At 38.3% G+C, this 17,696-nt stretch overlaps 1 protein-coding gene across 13 annotated transcripts in view; it reads left to right on the forward strand.

Moving 5' to 3' along the window:
* The window catches only part of ADAM22 (ADAM metallopeptidase domain 22), a 132,058-nt gene that overhangs the window by 85,271 nt on the left and 29,091 nt on the right, over positions 1-17,696 (forward strand). For all 13 annotated transcript variants that reach the window (XM_071428941.1, XM_071428943.1, XM_071428939.1 and 10 more), the window contains 14 exons: positions 1,830-1,914; positions 2,343-2,433; positions 4,270-4,321; positions 6,218-6,317; positions 9,265-9,336; positions 9,779-9,871; positions 12,287-12,367; positions 12,591-12,641; positions 12,916-12,979; positions 13,499-13,604; positions 14,692-14,808; positions 15,480-15,648; positions 16,618-16,726; positions 17,572-17,662. In XM_071428941.1, coding sequence (XP_071285042.1) covers positions 1,830-1,914; positions 2,343-2,433; positions 4,270-4,321; positions 6,218-6,317; positions 9,265-9,336; positions 9,779-9,871; positions 12,287-12,367; positions 12,591-12,641; positions 12,916-12,979; positions 13,499-13,604; positions 14,692-14,808; positions 15,480-15,648; positions 16,618-16,726; positions 17,572-17,662 — 1,281 coding nt within the window. The remainder of the gene's footprint in view (positions 1-1,829; positions 1,915-2,342; positions 2,434-4,269; positions 4,322-6,217; positions 6,318-9,264; positions 9,337-9,778; positions 9,872-12,286; positions 12,368-12,590; positions 12,642-12,915; positions 12,980-13,498; positions 13,605-14,691; positions 14,809-15,479; positions 15,649-16,617; positions 16,727-17,571; positions 17,663-17,696) is intronic.

Consider the following 17,696-nt stretch of genomic DNA (forward strand, 5'->3'; position numbering starts at 1 on the left):
CTCCTTTCTGTTGTGTGTGTAATCCACAATAATTCAGAAAATAAAGTTTCAGATGGGGAGGTGGGAAAAAAATTAATTCACAAACTGCCTGCCAGTGCAACTAGAGGTTTGACTCTTATTTTAGTTTTAACATACTAAGCCTGAGCTGCATGTGCTGTAATCCTTTGTTATTCTGTGCAACCACCTACTCCACAAGTGCAGCTATCTGAATGGTTCCACCTCAGAGGTTGACTTCTTCAGCAGTAGAGCATGGATTATTTAAAGGCAGAACATTTGTTTTGAAACCAATGAGGTTTTCTGCTGAAGTGCACTATGGCCTGTTTTACTTTGTTGAATGACCTGCATGCTGCAGGATTACTGAAGTGTTTCAGATCCTCAAAACAGTTTGTTCTCCCAAGACATTTGAGCTATAAGAATACTAAACCGAGAAGAATGTTATTTTCTCTAAGTACCTTAATTGTTTTGAAAATAAGATTGATATAATAAAATATATATACAAAAATAGAGGAGAGATATGTGGCTGAGATTTTTGATCCATACTCAACATGCCAGATGAATATCTCTGTTGGAGTCCTTTTTTCTCTCTGCTGACTGTTTTAGGAGACTGTCAGAATAAACTTAACCTAAACACCTCGCTTCCCATGACTTCAGTAGGGTTCCAGGATACCCAAGCCCGGTATCCACCCTCAGAATTTTTGCATGTACCTAATTACTGCCACTGATTTCTGCCTTTAAGAAAGCTAGTAAGATCTGCAAAGTGATGCTTGCAGATTTTGGTTTCTCTGTGTCTCAGATCCTCATCTCTTAAATGGGAATCAGGTTTTCTCATATCCTTTTTGTAATTTCTCTGGTGACATTGTAAATTCTTTGAGGGGGAAGTCTGGTTCTTGTGAATGTGTGTGTATTGACTAGGACAAAAGAAAGTCTGATTTGGCCTGTGGTTGGGACTCTGGATACCACTGTAATGCTAATTCCAGTGCTATCCATAGCACCACCACCAGTGGTTATTGTGGTATTGCATTCATAGATGGTTTGGAAACAGCAGTTTCTGAAATTGTGTCTGTGAGTGAAACACAACTAAGCTGGGAGGGCGGGGGTAGCTGTGTGATGGTAGAGTGGTTACAAATGAGCTTCCACAGTTAGCCCACTGTGACCCTTCTTGATATTTTTCTCCTCTCACCTGAGAAAAACAATTTGCCGGATGATCAGTACTCCCAGGTGGAGCAGAGTATATTTTGTCTCCAGTAACTGGCAGTCATTCATGCTGGTGTGGTCAGCACCAAAGAGATTATTAGATTTAGGCTTGGAGTACATCTGCTCCTTGGATGAGATTGGCAGTAATTCCAGGGAGTTTTCAGCTACCTCTGCATCTTCTGCTAATGCCTCTCCCCTTGAGTTTTACCACATCAGCCCTGCCCAATTAGACACGTGTTGTTTCACTAGTCCCGTGCATTGGGGGCATGGTGGCCTCTCCTGAACTCTGCCTGAAGCATGTGCCAGCAGAAAGCACTCACTGCAGTAGAATGTCAAGAAACAAGAGGCTGGGCAGATCCAGATGGTTTGGCAAAATAGTCCCCTTCTTCCTATATTAGGTATTCTGAAAAGGAGGAGGGAAGATGGTATAAGTTTTCTGGAGATAACCTGTCATGTGAGGTTTGTGAGTGGTTATCTGTTTTTCCCATTTGTTTTTGCATAATTTGCAGTGTAGTGGTGGCATCCAGCATTTGCAAATGCCATTTGGAAATCACAAGGGAGATACTGGAATAGGCAGGTGCAAAACTCATGGACTGAGCAGGGTAAACTTCTTTTTCTTTTTGTTTTCGTCAAAGGGGGAGTCGATTTCAGAGCAGTCGAAGTGGTGTAGCCCACACTGGGGGAATCTGCTCCTTGCTTAAAGGCGGAGGTGTGAATGAGGTAGGTGGGCATACTGGTATGAACAAAAAGTGGTGAAAATTTATCTGCAGGGAATTTATTAGTGCAGACATGTTCCTCAAAATATTTTGCTTTTTTGCTGATGGAGACTCTTACTGTAGCTCTATAGAAGGGACACTTTGATGAAGAGTGATGAGTGAATAAAGTCAATACACTTCAAATTTTAAGCAAATTCTGCAATATCCTGTCATTCATATTTCTAGCCAGAGTGCCAAGAGAGAAACAGACTTTCTCTTACTTAGCTTGTCTATAAGCCAGTGTTTAATTTTCATCTAGCTACCCTGCAGTAAGAATTCTAAGGCTGTGTATCTGATTTTGCATTTTTTGCCTTGATATGAAAAAAGCTTCACTTGAATCAGAGATACCTGTGTGTTACTGATTACTTTCCCCACCTTGCTTGTTTCTTTCAGTTTGGAAAGCCGGACTTAATGGCAGTTACCCTGGCACAGACCTTGGCCCAAAATATTGGCATTTTCTCAGACAGAAGAAAACTTCTAAGTGGTAATTTTACTTGCTTTTCCACTTTGTCTCAAGAGAAAAATCTTAAAAGGTGGAGGATCTTATCAGTGTCTTTCTGATATATACTTTTTCCTTCCATTTCTCACAATATTGAAATATTTTTATTTCTTGCAGTAACATGAGAAGGGTCTGACATACTAACTTTTCTTTACTTGAATGCTCTAGTATACCCCTGCTTCTAATTCCTTATAGCACTGGTGTCACCATTTCATCCAAAATAGACCATAAAGGTGCCTGCCACTCCCATTCATTTCAGGGAGACTGGTGTCCCACCCACAGACCAAATGGCTGCCATCTTATGACACAAGGGTGGGAATATACATTATTAGATCAGGGTATAATGAGGAGCCTCCTCAGTACTGTTATATACAACAGTTCAAACAATACAATTTATTATCTGTTTTCCTCGATTGATTTCCTCTTATAGATTACCCAAATCTCCTGTTTCTCCTGTAGATTACCCAAATATCCAGTACTTGCTACCCTACTGCTACCATTTCTCTGCTGTAACTTTTGTATTCAGCTCCTTAGTTATCCCTGTTTACCTGCAATGCTTTGATCTCCACCATTGTGCCCACAACAAGCAGCTGGCCTTCCTGCTTCCATGTTATATGAAGTCCCAGCCTGATATGATTAAAATAAAAATACAGTTATGAAACAATTTAGATAATTAACTGGAGTGTGGACTTACTGGATTGGGTGTGCTTATGTGGCCTACATTTAAAAAGATAAATTCCTCTATTGATTAGTGGATTTTTTTTTTTCAGGCATTGTAAAGACAATATATAATGCAGAGAGACAGCTGCATTTAAAGGGGTTTTGTGCAGATTATGCAATACCATTTTTTAAAATATTCAGAAATGTAGGACCGATGCTCTATCCTACAGGCATGTTCAGTATTCATTTTCCAGCCACATATTTTTGAGTGGAGGTAAGGACAGGGTAAAAGTGAAAATTATAATAGTGGTGACTGCCTTTCTTTGTGGCTGAGAAGGGCAGGACACTGTTTTGGTAGGGAGAGAGGAGAATGCAGTCGTTAGACAGAGCTTTGTTTCCTTTCTAATTGTACTTTTAAAGTGGAAGCAATAAACGGATGTTCATGTGTACAGTAAAAGAAATTATGGAACGTGCAAGTGGAAAACATTTCTACTGAGATTAAAGCAAGACACAGCTTTGAGAGAGGAGGATTGAGACCAGAGCAAAGTGATCCCAGCTGGCAGGGCAGAAGGGAGTGTCATGGGGAAGGGAGGCAGGCAGGGAAGGGACGGAGAGCAGAGGAAGAAGCTGATAGATCCTGCTGTACTTCCTTGTGTTCATTGATCATTCCATGCTTCTTTTTGGTCTGAATTATTGTTTGGGGTTTTCCAAGGGAAGATTTTCAATCATGTTATCACAGTCAAAGAAGAGAACTAAAAAAAAAAAAAAAAGTAAAAAAGTAAAATGATTCTTTTTTATTAACTCTGAAAGTTTGGAAATGAGTATCATCACACAGGGGATGAGAAAGCTGACTCATGATTTGCAACTGCAGAAGGCTAACACTGCAGTTTCCTTTAAGAGAAGGAAAGAAAAACGGGACATATTTTCAAAGCCCAGGATTGCACAGAATCCTGTAGAGCTTTTAAAAATTTTGGCAAGGTGCACTGATACACTTAAACTAAGGTGTGCAATAAACCAGCAAATTATTCTTTCCAACTTGTCTGGAAACATGAAATGGAATTGAGTACAGTGAGCTTTTTATGATAAGAATTGTATTATTTTGGACTCACAAGACTCAAGATGTAACTTTTTATTTTATCTTTTTTTTTTTTTTTTTGTCAGGTGAATGTAAGTGTGAGGACATGTGGTCTGGATGCATAATGGGAGATATGGGGTAAGACATTTCACTAGAGAATAGTCATGTTTTTCATACAGTGACATAAAGGAAAGGTGTGAAAAGTTTTCTCTTTTGTGGTTCAGCAGAATATTTTTGATGACTCAGTTTTCAGAAAGTAAAGTTTTAGGTATGTACCATACAGAAACACCTTCAAAGAAATGTGGGAATGAGTGAGTTCATGAGAAGGGCATGTGAGAATTTTTGGTGAATGCTGATTTAACTTGGAAAGCACAAGGCTCAACAGCCAAGTCAGGTCATTGCAGAGAAGCAGAAGCAGGCATAGCTTATTTTCTCAGGGAAGATTGCTATGGAGTTGTAGAAACAATGACACACCCTAATTCTTGAAATCCTATAATCAAATTTCTGAGGCATGCCTCATTTTCAGTGTTTTTGTTGGAATCTTTTGTCTATCTCTATCATTTTTTATTGCGCAGTGTGTGATATTGTTAGAAAAACTGCACCCATTGGAGGCTGAATATGTTCATACCCATGTGTAGTGTCACTGGGGGGATTTTAACATAATGACTGGTTAATCAGCAAATTTTTCTGCTGGATGAAATTTGATGCTTTCTGAAGTATATTCAGACCCCTAGCACTTTTTATTACAGGCCTGTCTTTTATCATGCATATGAATTACATTTTAGTGTAGTTTTAGATATGAATTACATTGTATTCTAGTTTTAGATATAGACAGAGCTCAGTTTTTAATTAATTTTGAATGGATCCAAAAATTTTCAGAATAGCTTTGTGGTCAGAAAAATTTTGAGCAAAGATGTATGTCTCATTCAAGCCTCTTTAAAAGTGTGAATGTGTGCCCTTTTCATCTTAGAATACCTGAAAACACATCTGGTAGGACTTTTCTGATTTTTTGCAAGTTAAAAAGCCAGTCTGAGAGGTGTTTTTGATTCTTATAAAAGTTATAAATTCCCATGTTTGGGTCTTTAAATTCTTTATCTGAAGTTCAAACCTTTCACATAATTTGGTACATAAAAAAGCCTTGTATTTACCTAGCTTATTGCTGAACTTCAGTGAAATCCACAGCCTCTCTAGTGTTTAGACCAAATTCATGAGCATTACAGATGGAAAAAGCCAATTATGTTTTGGAAGCTATCTCTCCCAGCAGTGCAGGATAGCACTTTGGCTAATATTTTTATATCCAGTGGTGAGCTGATAGAGGAAAGCCCTTGAGACTCCAAAATCTCCTTGAAGCATAAGTACTTTCATGACTATGGACCTGAATATAAAGATCACTGCTGTTGCCTTGGGAAAAGTTATTTCCTTGTGAAAAGGATCCATGCAAAGATTCTCTGCATCACATTGTTTTTAGGTGAGGCACAGTGCCTCAGGGGCACTCTGTACTCAATTGAAGTTTACTGAGTGGGACACATGACACAGAGGGAAGCTGAAATGTTAGGTGGTGTTTGCTAGAAGCATGTTTAAAATGGCATAACTCTGTGGGTCAGGGGAACCATTTCCTCCTAGAGAGAAACAAACTATAAGCTGTCTTTTTCTCCTGCAGTTTGTATGGGAGGAAATAAATGTATTTCTGAGATCAGGCCTGTTAGTGGAACAAGTCATGCTTGTGTGAACTACACACTGTAATCAGATTTGTGCTGGTTGGCATGTAAAAACTTAGTGAAATGTTCTAGACTTCTCACATCCCATGAGCTTTGTGTCATTGTTGAAATTTCCTTGTTATTTACTGGAAGGATTTTCAAATAGAAAGAAATAGAATAGTCAGATAGACTTACAAACAGATAGTCACTCCGATTCTGAACAGCATTGTTTTCATTCTTTTTCTGAAGGATAACATTGTATTTCTTCTGTTTTGAAAAAAGAAAATACAGTGTAAAAAGCACTGGAGAAAGTAATCCTTCTACCTTATTTTGTTAGGTACTATCTTCCAAGCAAGTTCTCCGAGTGTGATATTGAAGAGTATCATGAATTTTTAAACAATGGAGGTGGAGCCTGCCTTTTCAATAAACCAACCAAAGTAAGCATTACATTAATGTTTAATATTATTTCTATTCTATTGCTAATTTTGATGAAACCAAGAAGAATGAAAATTATAGTGTTGGAAAAAAAACTTTTAGTTTTGATAGTTCTGGTTGTCTCTAAATTCTAACTATTCTGGTAACATATGGGTGTAAGTATTATTTTAGTTCATAGGAGTTTAGAAATTACTTTTAAATAGATTTCTAATAAAGTGGTTTCATGTCCAGTAGAGAATCAACAGCCTCTGATCGAGAATTATCCCTCACACAATTTGTTCTGAATATTGTGAATACAACACAATTTTGTATTTACAACAGATCTGCAATGCAGGATTTGCAGCAGTGTTCCAGTATATTCCTGCTCCATTTACTGAAGCATGTGTTAAAATGTAAAGCAAGCAGGATAATGATTTTGACTCTTTTCTATATATAATTAATGTTAACCTGTATTTAATGGCTGTCTTTCAACAAGCAAAGGAAAAGAGGTTAAGGCAGAAAGACAGTCCAATGTGGAAAAAAGACTTATCTGGTAACTGAAGTGGTCACAGATGTAAAAGATAAGAAAGTTCAATTCAGGAGTGATACATGTTCCTTCTGGTGAACATGAGAAAAAGTGCATCTTCTGACAACCACAGAATTTCAATAAAACTTAAAGAAGGAAAGAGAAAACATGAAATCTGGGCAAGCTGAGCCTGCTTATCTCTTAAAGGTCTCTTTTGATGAAAGAGTATATTATTAAAAGTGGAGAGAAAGCACTGTAATTCTTTAATAAGATGTAAAATGTACCTGAGTTTAAGAAGTTTGCTTTTTTCCATCCCATTAAAGGTGGAGAAATACTGGAGGATGTATTTACTTGCTGAGTGTATTGTTTATATAGTGTGATGTGTCTTACTTGGTTTTATTTTAGTGATTGTGTTCATTTACACATCTGTCAGTTGGAAAAAACCCCAATTACTCTCCTTTCAATTTAGTTTGGCAGCACTTTAGTAGTTTTTTTTTTTTGGATGGCATGCAGAAATGTGAGTTGGATGTGGAAGCCAGGGTGATTTAGTCTCTTTTATGCATCGTGGTTTGGGTTGGCTTAAAGGTTTTGTCAATGGATGTCTGTCTAATTAACAATGCTGTCAAAGATGTGTTTCCTAGCAAGGGTGGTTAGACACAAACTTGTTTTTGTATTTCAAGCATTATGAGATAAAGGAAAGCTAATGTGACAAGGTGCAGTGTTTGGCAGTGCTCCACTCTTAGATCAGCTATAATCCCAAAAATTACATCAATGGCTGCTGGAGCAGATTGAACATATGCTCTTTTCAAATGAATGGATGAATGATACGACTTTGGGGGAAGGTTATCCAATTTGCTTTTAATGTTTGGGTTTTTTCCTTCAGTTTCATTTTTAGCTGTCCCTATGTACTGCAGCAAATTGGCCCAATATTTCAAGGCAGAATTCTCTGTCACTGCTGTCTCTTTGTCTCTGTTGTGCAGCACACCGAGACATATTGAAGAAGTTAAGCTGTCTGGAAAAATACATAGGAAACAAGCAGTTTTAATAACTCTTTAATAATTCTAAAAGCTTGCATACATTTTATGTTACCTTCTACATATGCACTGAATGCTGCAGTCAAATTTCCATTTCAATAGGGGATGTAATAATAACACATCAGCCTGTGCCAGGCTGTGGTTGGTGGCACAGTGAAGTTGATGGGGTGATGCTCCATCCTGTGGGCTCCTGGCAGAAAGGCAGCAGCCTCTGAGAAATGCTCTACACCATGTACGATGCTGTGCTTGTGCAGATGGCTCAGGAGCAGAGTGATTTTTGGAATGGTCCTAGTTTAATTGGAGAACTCAAAGGCTGAGCTGCAAAATTTTAGTCTGGTGACACACTTAAATGGCTTCTCATTTATGTAAGAAAAGCTACTATTATGTTTTCCTATGTCCAAAGGAAAAAAAATTATTTGCTTTTAGAAGAACTACCTTTAAAAGTTATAGGAAGACAGGAAAAATTAAACTGGAACGAACAGAATATCAGTGTCCCTTAGAAGAGGTTATGGCATACAAATATAAAGATTTTGATCTTTTAAGTTACAGTCCACTGGGAAGGCTGAAAGGAAAGGGAGAAAGCCTCATCAGGAATACTCCCTGTGCACATCTGCCTGTGTGTAATACATACTTACAGAAAACTGGGAAAAGTTCACAACTGTGGTAGAGGTGTGGTAGAGGAAAATGGAAAGAAAAATCCAACTGCAACAAAAACTGACAAAGAAACTGAGCATCACCCCTTCCCAGGCATTTCTGAGCCACATAAAAGGACTACTTCTTATGGCTACTACTTCTGAATTTGCAGTGCAGGCTTTAACCTTTCAGCCCTTGTCATTGAACTCCAGAACAACCGCAATTGCAACTGCTATGAAGATAATGAAATTGTCTTAATTTATTAAAGATTATTAATTTAATAATTAATATTTATTAAAAATAAATATTAATTATTAAATTATAATTATTATATAATTCATATAATATATATTATATATATTTATATAATATATATAATTATATAAAGATTATATAATTTATAATTAAATTATAAAATAAATATTTATTAAAAATAAATAATATTAATTTAAAAAATATCCTTAATTTTTTCCCCTATATTGTCATACCTTTTATTTTTCATTGTAACTTCTGCTCAAACTGAATTTACTGTAAAGCTGACATCTATGCACAGAAGATACCATGTGAGTTGGCAGCATTGCTGTATTAATTTTCAGGAGTGCTCATTCTCTGTATGCTTCACTTGTGTTGTGTCACTCTGTGTCTCCCTGATTCATGGAAACTATTTTTCAGTTAATCCATTTGGAGTGCTAGCTTAAAAACCATGTTGCACAGAGCAAATATGACAATGATTCCCATAAAAGAGACATGCCCTTTGATTTCTGAATTTCCATGCAGCTTCTGGATCCTCCAGAGTGTGGCAATGGCTTTGTGGAAGATGGAGAGGAATGTGACTGTGGGACAATAGCGGTAAGTGCAATGTACTTTAAATTAGCAGCTAGATTTGTCTGGGAGTTGGTGCTGCACATTGCTGCTGTTAACAATAAGTGGAGGAAGACAAGCAGGGTGAAGGTCATGTGCCCAAGGATTCATAGTAATAGCTGGCTGTGCAAAATCAAACCTTCAAAGGCATGAAAGAAAGCATTTTCCTAGATGGAAACACTTGTCAGTGCTAAGATGCTAGTATTTCATGGCAATATGAACTTAGAAACATTATTGTCTATCATGCACAGGAAGCAACAGTTTCATGCTTCACAAGTCTTTTGCTCCACAAATGCCTTTTTCTGCCTCTAGGTAGCTAAAAGAATGAATAAAAATCCATTCAGATAGCGTGCTAAGATGAGAAGCATTAAGAGCTTGGGGTTCATGTCCTTCCCCATGTATTTTGTTTTGTGTGTGTGTGTGTTCCCAGGAGTGTGCCAGTGAAGGAGGAGAGTGCTGCAATACCTGCACCCTGACCGCGGGCTCCCAGTGCAGCAACGGGCTCTGCTGTCGGAAGTGCCGGGTAAGGACAGTGACCTTCACAGCCTGCTGGGAATGCATCCTGGTGGCTGCAGGCACTACAGCGCACGGATTTTCCCTTGCAGACCTTGTGATTACTCTTCTAAAAGCTTACCTTTTAAACCTGGCTGAAATCTGATTTTTCTGAGGCTGTACTCTGTCTTTTAGGCTTGGCTTTTTGGGGCAGGGACTGTCATCAAATGCAGAGGTAAATTGAATCCTTCCAGTTTCAGACAAGTTTGAATCAGGTTGAAGTTCTATGAGATCTTATTAGACATCTTTGCTGAAGGGATAAATTAACCATAAAGGTTTTGTTAGATGTCCTTATTTTTTCACTGTGAGGATGGTGAGGCACTGAAACAAGTTGCCTAAAGAAGCTGTGGATGCCCCATCCCTGGGAGTGATCAAGGCCAGGTTGGATGGGTCTTTTGAGCAAGTAGAGGGTATTCCAGCCCATGGCAGTGGTGCTGGAGCTAGATGATCTTTAAGGTCCCTCACAACCCCAACCATTCTGTCACTCTGTGAACAAGCACATCCTTATCCAGGTGACACTCCCAATGCCATATGTGTTGCTCTGGGTTTGCCCCATGAAACTGAATGGGAAAATCATACTGCAAAGTGTCTGAGGGAAGGATAGAGTAAAAAACACAAAAGCACAGCCAGCAGAATTAGTCAGAAGGATTTGCCTAAAAGACACCTGACTTCAGTTTCAGTTTGGTCTGCCTGTGTCTCATGTTTGAACTGACTGAAATCCCATTGAGTAAAGGAAATCAAGCCCTGTGTAAACTGTAAGTTATTCTTCTTGATACATCAGTAAATAGTAAAAGGAGGTTTAGCCAGATTGTGGCTGTAAGGGAGCCCTGTTAAACGTGACTTCAAATGGTTGTTTGTATTCATTTAGTAATAAAGATAATTGGTATTAATGTAGTTAAAACTGTGGTGTACTATGTGTGATATTTTTATCTTTGTCTCTGCACATTTGAGGGTTTCATTCCCTTAGGAGGATCATTAATAATAACTGTGGATCACATTCTTGACTTTGTGCTCATCCTAATGTTAAAAAAAGAAAAAGCACAGATTATGCTGGAGCAGATCACATTTCCCTAAGCACATTCCCTTTTTAAATGTAATAATAATAAAAATAATCAGCAGATTGCCAGTGTGGGTAAATTTTGCTCAAGAATCCAAGTCACATAGGCACCATATTAAAGACTATCAGAACAAAACAAAGCTTTTGTATACCTACCTTATTTTTTTGCAAATGACAGAAGGGTTTATCTCCTTTCAGAGTGGCAAGGGTGAGTGAATGAACAGAAAAGTAGGATTTTACTAGTGTGTTTATCAGGACAACTCAAAAGACTATATAATAGCTTCAAAACTTGGGGTTACATTCCCCTGTAATATCCTGCCTGAAAGCAGGAGTGAAGGAGCGGTTGCAAGCAATACATGGTGATTATACATCCCAGAATCCTGTAGTGTCTCTGACAACATTTGTGCTGTTCACACCAGCTTGGAGATAGCAGATGTCCCCTGAAAATGTATGTGCATGCAGATCTCAAAAAAAAAAAAAAAAAAAAAAAAGAAATCATGAGCCTGCAAAATGAACTGTGTATCAAAGTCTTAAGAAAACTCTGAGGAAAAATAAGGAGTCTATAATATGTCCATATCCAGAAACACTAACAATTGCCTAAATGCAATGGCTTCCTTCTTTTCCAGGTCCTGAGACTTAGCACATAATTCTTTAGCCAAAATGTCTATATTAGGTCACTGGTACACTTTTCATTGTTAAATATCCAGTCCCTTAGAAAAGAGTGTCAAACTGTACAGAATTCAGTACATTTATTAATAGTTCCTGTTCTGCAGCAACAATGGGGGATTAAAATAACCAAAGTGTTTATATGTGGTGTTTTTCATCCCTAGACAGAAGATCAGGATGACTTCTTCTGTTCTGTAAAGAAAAGCAATATAGTCACAAAAAGACACAGTGACCTGGTTTAGGGCAAACTTGGGAGAGAACTTCCAAAGGGTTCCTCTAGAAAGCAGATTCAGTTGATCCCTCCCCCAACCAGTTCGGGAAAAATATTTCCTTGGAGAAAAGTGGAAAAATGAGTGATGCTGCCAGCCACTGGAGTATTGGTTTGGACACCCCCAAGGGTCCACTGTCCTAGGAGAGACTTCTCCTGCTGAGCCCCATAATCTGTGCCCTTTGGAGGGGGTGCCTCAGAGAGTGGCACCACTTGCACCAGTAAATGGCTTGAGTGGTGCACCATACACACCAGGGAAAGGAGACTCTTCCCACTTCAGTCAGCACGTGAATATTTCCCATTTTTTATTTTAGATAAAACTGTAAGGAAGCATTGCATTTAAGGCAAGATATGGAGAAACCAAGACACTAATTTTCTGTGCTTTTTTCCCCCAGTTTGAACCTAAAGGAGTTTTGTGTCGAGAAGCAGTGAATGATTGTGATATTGCAGAGAACTGCACAGGAAATTCCAGCCAGGTGATTTTTGTGTCTTCTATTCATGAAACAAAAAAGCCCCACCTGTAATCTCAAAATCACTATGAATGTTTTGTATGGTATGGTGCATAAAAATTGTGTTTAATCTGTTGATGTTTAAAAAACCAGAATGATACTGAAATGGTTTTACATATTACTTTTGTTGTATACTTTGCTTTCGTGCTTGTCTAATCTATGATCTATTACTTATTTTCTCTTTCTATAGTGTTCTCCTAATATCCATAAAATGGATGGATATTCGTGTGATAACAGACAGGTAATTAGGACTTCAGTTTGTTTTACATTCTTTCTGCTGTTGTAGATTGCTTTTTATGGATTTTGTTTTAGGATCTTTGGAAGTCACCTGGGACAGTTCTGCTAAGATTCATGACTTTTAGATGCTAGTCATGTTTTTAATGAAAAGAAGATAGAACCACATATTCTTTGCCCAAATATAAAGCGTGTGACTAATCTTTGCATTATAGAAATACATATGTTGGAAAATCAAGTAATTTGAAATATTTTCTGTACTTTTTTTTCTTTCTTTCTAGGGTATTTGCTTTGGAGGAAGATGTAAAACCAGGGATCGGCAATGTAAATATATCTGGGGTGAAAGTAAGTGAATGTTCTGTTTCTAAGTTGGTTGTCATGCATGTGACGTGAAAGACTATCTTAGCTAAGAAAAATTATGGAAGAGACAGACTGAGAACCATTGAAAACGTCTAGAACAGTATGTCTCTCCCTTTCTTTCCCCTGTCCTTTTGTCTTTCCATCCTCCTTTCCAGCTCTTTATGTAGTGTTGGTTCACTTACTGGTGACTGAAAACTGAAACTTTATTTCTCGTTAATAACCATCTAGGAAGCCTGTACTCATGTTCATTAGTTTATTTCAGTGGGAACATTTTGACCAATAAACTCTCATCAATCTGAACAAAATTTATCAAAAGTCCCGTGGTGGCATCATAAAGCTTTTAACTGAGAAGAGCACTGTGCAGAGTTTCATGGGCCACCTGCAGATCACGGTGTGTCAGTTCACAAACTGGGAAACTCTGCTTGCTTTGATTGTGTATCCCCATTTCTCAGGACATGGCTTTTCAAAGTCAACATCTTAGAAGAGATTTTTTTCTGTTTTTAGAAGTGACGGCTGCTGACAGGTACTGCTATGAGAAGCTGAATATTGAGGGGACTGAGAAAGGAAACTGTGGAAGAGACAAGGACTCTTGGGTACAGTGCAACAAACAGTAAGTTGATTCATTTAGAAAGCTACTAGAATAAGGTTCTTACCTCGATCCAGTTTTTTAGCTGGCATGAAGAGACTCAAAAAACCTCTCTACAGATCAGATTTCTGGTCTTCTTCTGCAGACCTTTGTGCAAGAAGTCCTGGAGGGAGTAGGGTGGCAAGAAGAGATGATTCCTGACAAGAAAGCACCATCTGAGCTTGGGAGAGCTTGGACTAAAAATGGTCCTAGTACTCAGTGAGGGTTAGCACTGCAGAGGAGAGCAGCCTTTGGTTTCACATCTTGGTGTGGTGTTCACTTTTTATGCTGTGCCACTGCATTGCTATATTTTGCTCAATTTCATGGTAACTTTCCAAGTACATTCCTGCAAGTCACTGCCTAAAGCATTATTTCACATTCTGCATATGCAGTTGATTATTTCTGCCAATTTCTGGACCTCTCACCTGTCCTTATCAAACTGTTTTTTCAAATTTCTCTTTTCTGTCCATGACATTTGATTTCTAGTTCTGCCTACAGGTGAACTATTGTTCTTTCCCACTTTTTAAACTCAGATTTTGTGACCTTACTTCTGTCCCATTACTAATTCATAAGTAAAAAATATTCAGTAATATGGGAGATGTCAGACCCTTCTATTCTGTCAGTGCAAAAGTCTCCACACATGAGTAGTGAAGTCCCTTCAGCAGTTGAATTAAATTTGGTGTCTATAGTTCCCCTACATATGTGTCCTATGAGAGTGTATTTAGAACCAGTATCTACTGTTGCTCCTCTATGGACCAGTTATTTTATCTTAATAGATCATTAAATCAATTTGATGTGGTTTGTTCTTGACAGCTCCTTGCTTGTTAATTACTCGGGGGATTTTTGATAATGTGGTATAAAAACAGAGTTTTCCAATCTATCTTACAAGGGAAGAATTTTCTTTGGAAACAGCATCATTCCAACAGCATCATTCCAACAGCATCGGAATTATTGTCAGTGGGAGAAAAGCAAGGAATAACACATAGGTTACCAAGCAAGTGGTCATAGTTTTGCTTGTCCATTTTCATTGAATTTTATTTTTTATGAATATCTGTTTATTCTTTCAATGCAGGGATGTGCTTTGTGGGTACCTTCTGTGCTCCAATATATCCAGTGTGCCCAGACTTGGAGAACTTGATGGTGAAATCACAACATCAGTCTTGCACTATGGAAAAGTCTACAATTGCAGGTAATTGGAAATCCTGAAAACAGAACAAACAATATCCATCTTGCACAGAAAAGCAGCTTTCTCATTCTTAAATGGAGGAAAATCTGTTTCCTTTTTTTTTTCCTATTAACACATAACCATTATTGCAGTTCAACCTTTGTTAAGCTTCAGAAAATTAACTGCCTGTAGGGCAGTTTTGTAGTCCCCTCAGTAGTTAATTTTGCCTTTAGAGACATAATGCTCTTCTCAGGCCCTGTGATTTTACATTCTTTAATATTTGCCAAGTACTTCATTAATCCAGAATACTTACACATATGCCTGCGCTGCCAAAGTTAACTGGTAGCCTAATTCATTGCTATATTGTAGCTGAAATCTAATTATAGATGTGGTATGTTCTGATAGCTTCACACAACTGTGAGATGAAATGACGTCCTAACAAGTAAACTGAGTTTTGTCTAACTCAAGCTGTTTCACGGAAAAATGGTCCTTGTGTTCATGATTTCATGTTTGATGTAGGTACTCTGGTTAGGTTTGTTTCAGGCCCAGTGAGGTCACTGATCCAGTACTCACTCTTACCTGCTCCTGGGCATTGTGCAGCACAGAAATGCAGGCAGCAGCCCTGGGCCCAGTTTCTCAAGCAGCCCCATCTAACCACAGCAGAGGTCTCCAAGGTGCTCTTGACTGTTTTGCAGTGGTGGCCACGTGAAGCTCGATGAGGACACGGACCTGGGCTATGTGGAGAACGGGACGCCGTGTGGGCCGGACATGGTGTGCCTGGACCATCGCTGCCTCCCCACCGAGGCCTTCAACTTCAGCACCTGCCCAGGCACCACCGACAGCCAGATTTGTTCAGGACACGGGGTAGGTTCTTGCACTTTTTACTGCTTTTTCTGAGTACCTGGCCTTGTGTAGTCTACTAGCTGGACCTTTCAGGAAGGTCAGTGTGACTCTAGATGTCATACAACTGGAGAAGTTTTTGAAAACGAAAAGGGAAGGAGGCACATAACTAAATATAATGCATTCCAGTCCAGGCATCTTAAATAATGAGTCATAGTTAGTATGTATTAGTTTTACAGAGTTTTATCAATCAATGTTTTTGCTCACTTTTGCTAACTTGATTGATATTTCCTCAGGCAGTTTGCTGGAGAATAAATACAAAGGTTTTGCGAACTGAGAAACTTGGGTCTCTGTTCTTCCAGAGACCTGTTCTTTTTAATTCCCTCTTTATTACATAAATAGCCAATAAGATTCATAAAGTTGTTGATGATGTTGGATTTTGTGGGCTGAGAGCTCCTTTACTCTGGAAAAGAGGGCAGAGAGCTGGCTCTTGGCAGTTTCTCTGCTCGGTGTGCAGTCTGTGGCTTTGCCGTGGCCGTGGAGAGCCCCCTTGTCCCTCACACAGTTTGACACAACGTCCAGGGCCCTGTGACTGAGCTGAGATCAGAGAAGTTGTTCTCTCATAATGTCTTTTGTTTTGTACACTGCATTAAAACTTCCTTATTTATCTGAAATCATGCACTTTATCATATTTTGAAAAAAAAAAAAGTCATTAAGGTCAGTCTCCTAATGCAATTATAAATGCTTCTATAAATATAGATTATGTTAAAGCATGTACTGAATAAGCATTGCATCAATTTATATAAAACATAATAGCACATTTCATTCATTTATACCTAACATAAATTAAAAATTGCTATATATTAAAAATTATTTTGCAAAATTTTGTGAGCAGTAAAATTAGGGCTTTATCACTGTACCTATACTTGAGGTATTAATTACAGGAATGGATGAATAATCTGATTTTTTTCTGGGCTACACTTTTGACTGCAGGTTTGTAGCAACGAAATAAAATGCGTCTGTGACCGATTTTGGGGAGGAGATGACTGCAGTGCTCATATCAAAGATGATCTATTTTTTGATAAGGATGCCATCAATAAAGGTATGTTGTTGTAATTTTTACCAGCTATTGAAAATGCTTGGATTTGAAGAAAGTTCATTAAGCAAAACCAGGACTCCTACTCTTTCAGCTAGTACACAACATGCTGCAGAATCAGGAGCCTCATTCCCCTCTCTCCTCCCACAGCAAAAACACTGTAAAGTATAAAAGAAGTCTGTAAATGAAGCCTCAGCCAGTGCATCTTTGGGAACTCGTATCAATGGGTCCAGTTCCACCATTCTTGTCCCAATCATCTGAGTGGCCTTATTAGGCATATTGATAGACTAGGACAAACAAAAGGTTACTGGGACATTCCATATCTAGATGGAATGTAGTCAGGTAATGCCTGACTTACATTTTTGGAGTGGAAGTTTTTATTCTGCTTTAGTCTTGTGTACAAAAGAAAGATATATTGTAGAAAAATGAGCTTGTAAATGCTGATCATTAGAAATCCTTGTGGGGGGATATCTTCCAGAATCCTTCATTTGATTAATTTATTCAGCTGTGGAAGGGATCAGAAAAGCAAACAAGTAGTCACTTTTATTCCATGGATTTGTTAGGGCAGGTTGTAAGGATGTAATCTACAGCAGTTTAATATTGATAATACTGTTTTGAGATACCTGACACAGGTTTCCCGTGTAACAAGCATTCAGTTATTGGAAACAGACACAGAAGTCAAAGCTCGATTTACAGATGATCTTTTTATGTCCATGCTATGCTTCAGGAGCATATCACAGTCAGCCTAGTGAAAGTTGTTCAAGCTGGTTTTTGAAAGATAGTGCATTTACTGGTTTTGTGTATTTTTCTCCTAAAACCATGTATATTTTTCGTTTTTCTTGTGTTTCCAGGTGTGGTTAGCACAAATATAATAATAGGGGCTATTGCTGGCACCATTTTAGTGTTGGCTCTCGTTTTAGGAATAACTGGTTGGGGTTACAAGTAAGTACATTTTGTTCTTCTTTATAGAATTTCA

Source organism: Agelaius tricolor, unplaced genomic scaffold (genome assembly GCF_023055355.1).
Source record: "Agelaius tricolor isolate 1412-34295 unplaced genomic scaffold, bAgeTri1.0.p SCAF_6, whole genome shotgun sequence".
Lineage (NCBI taxonomy): Eukaryota > Metazoa > Chordata > Aves > Passeriformes > Icteridae > Agelaius > Agelaius tricolor.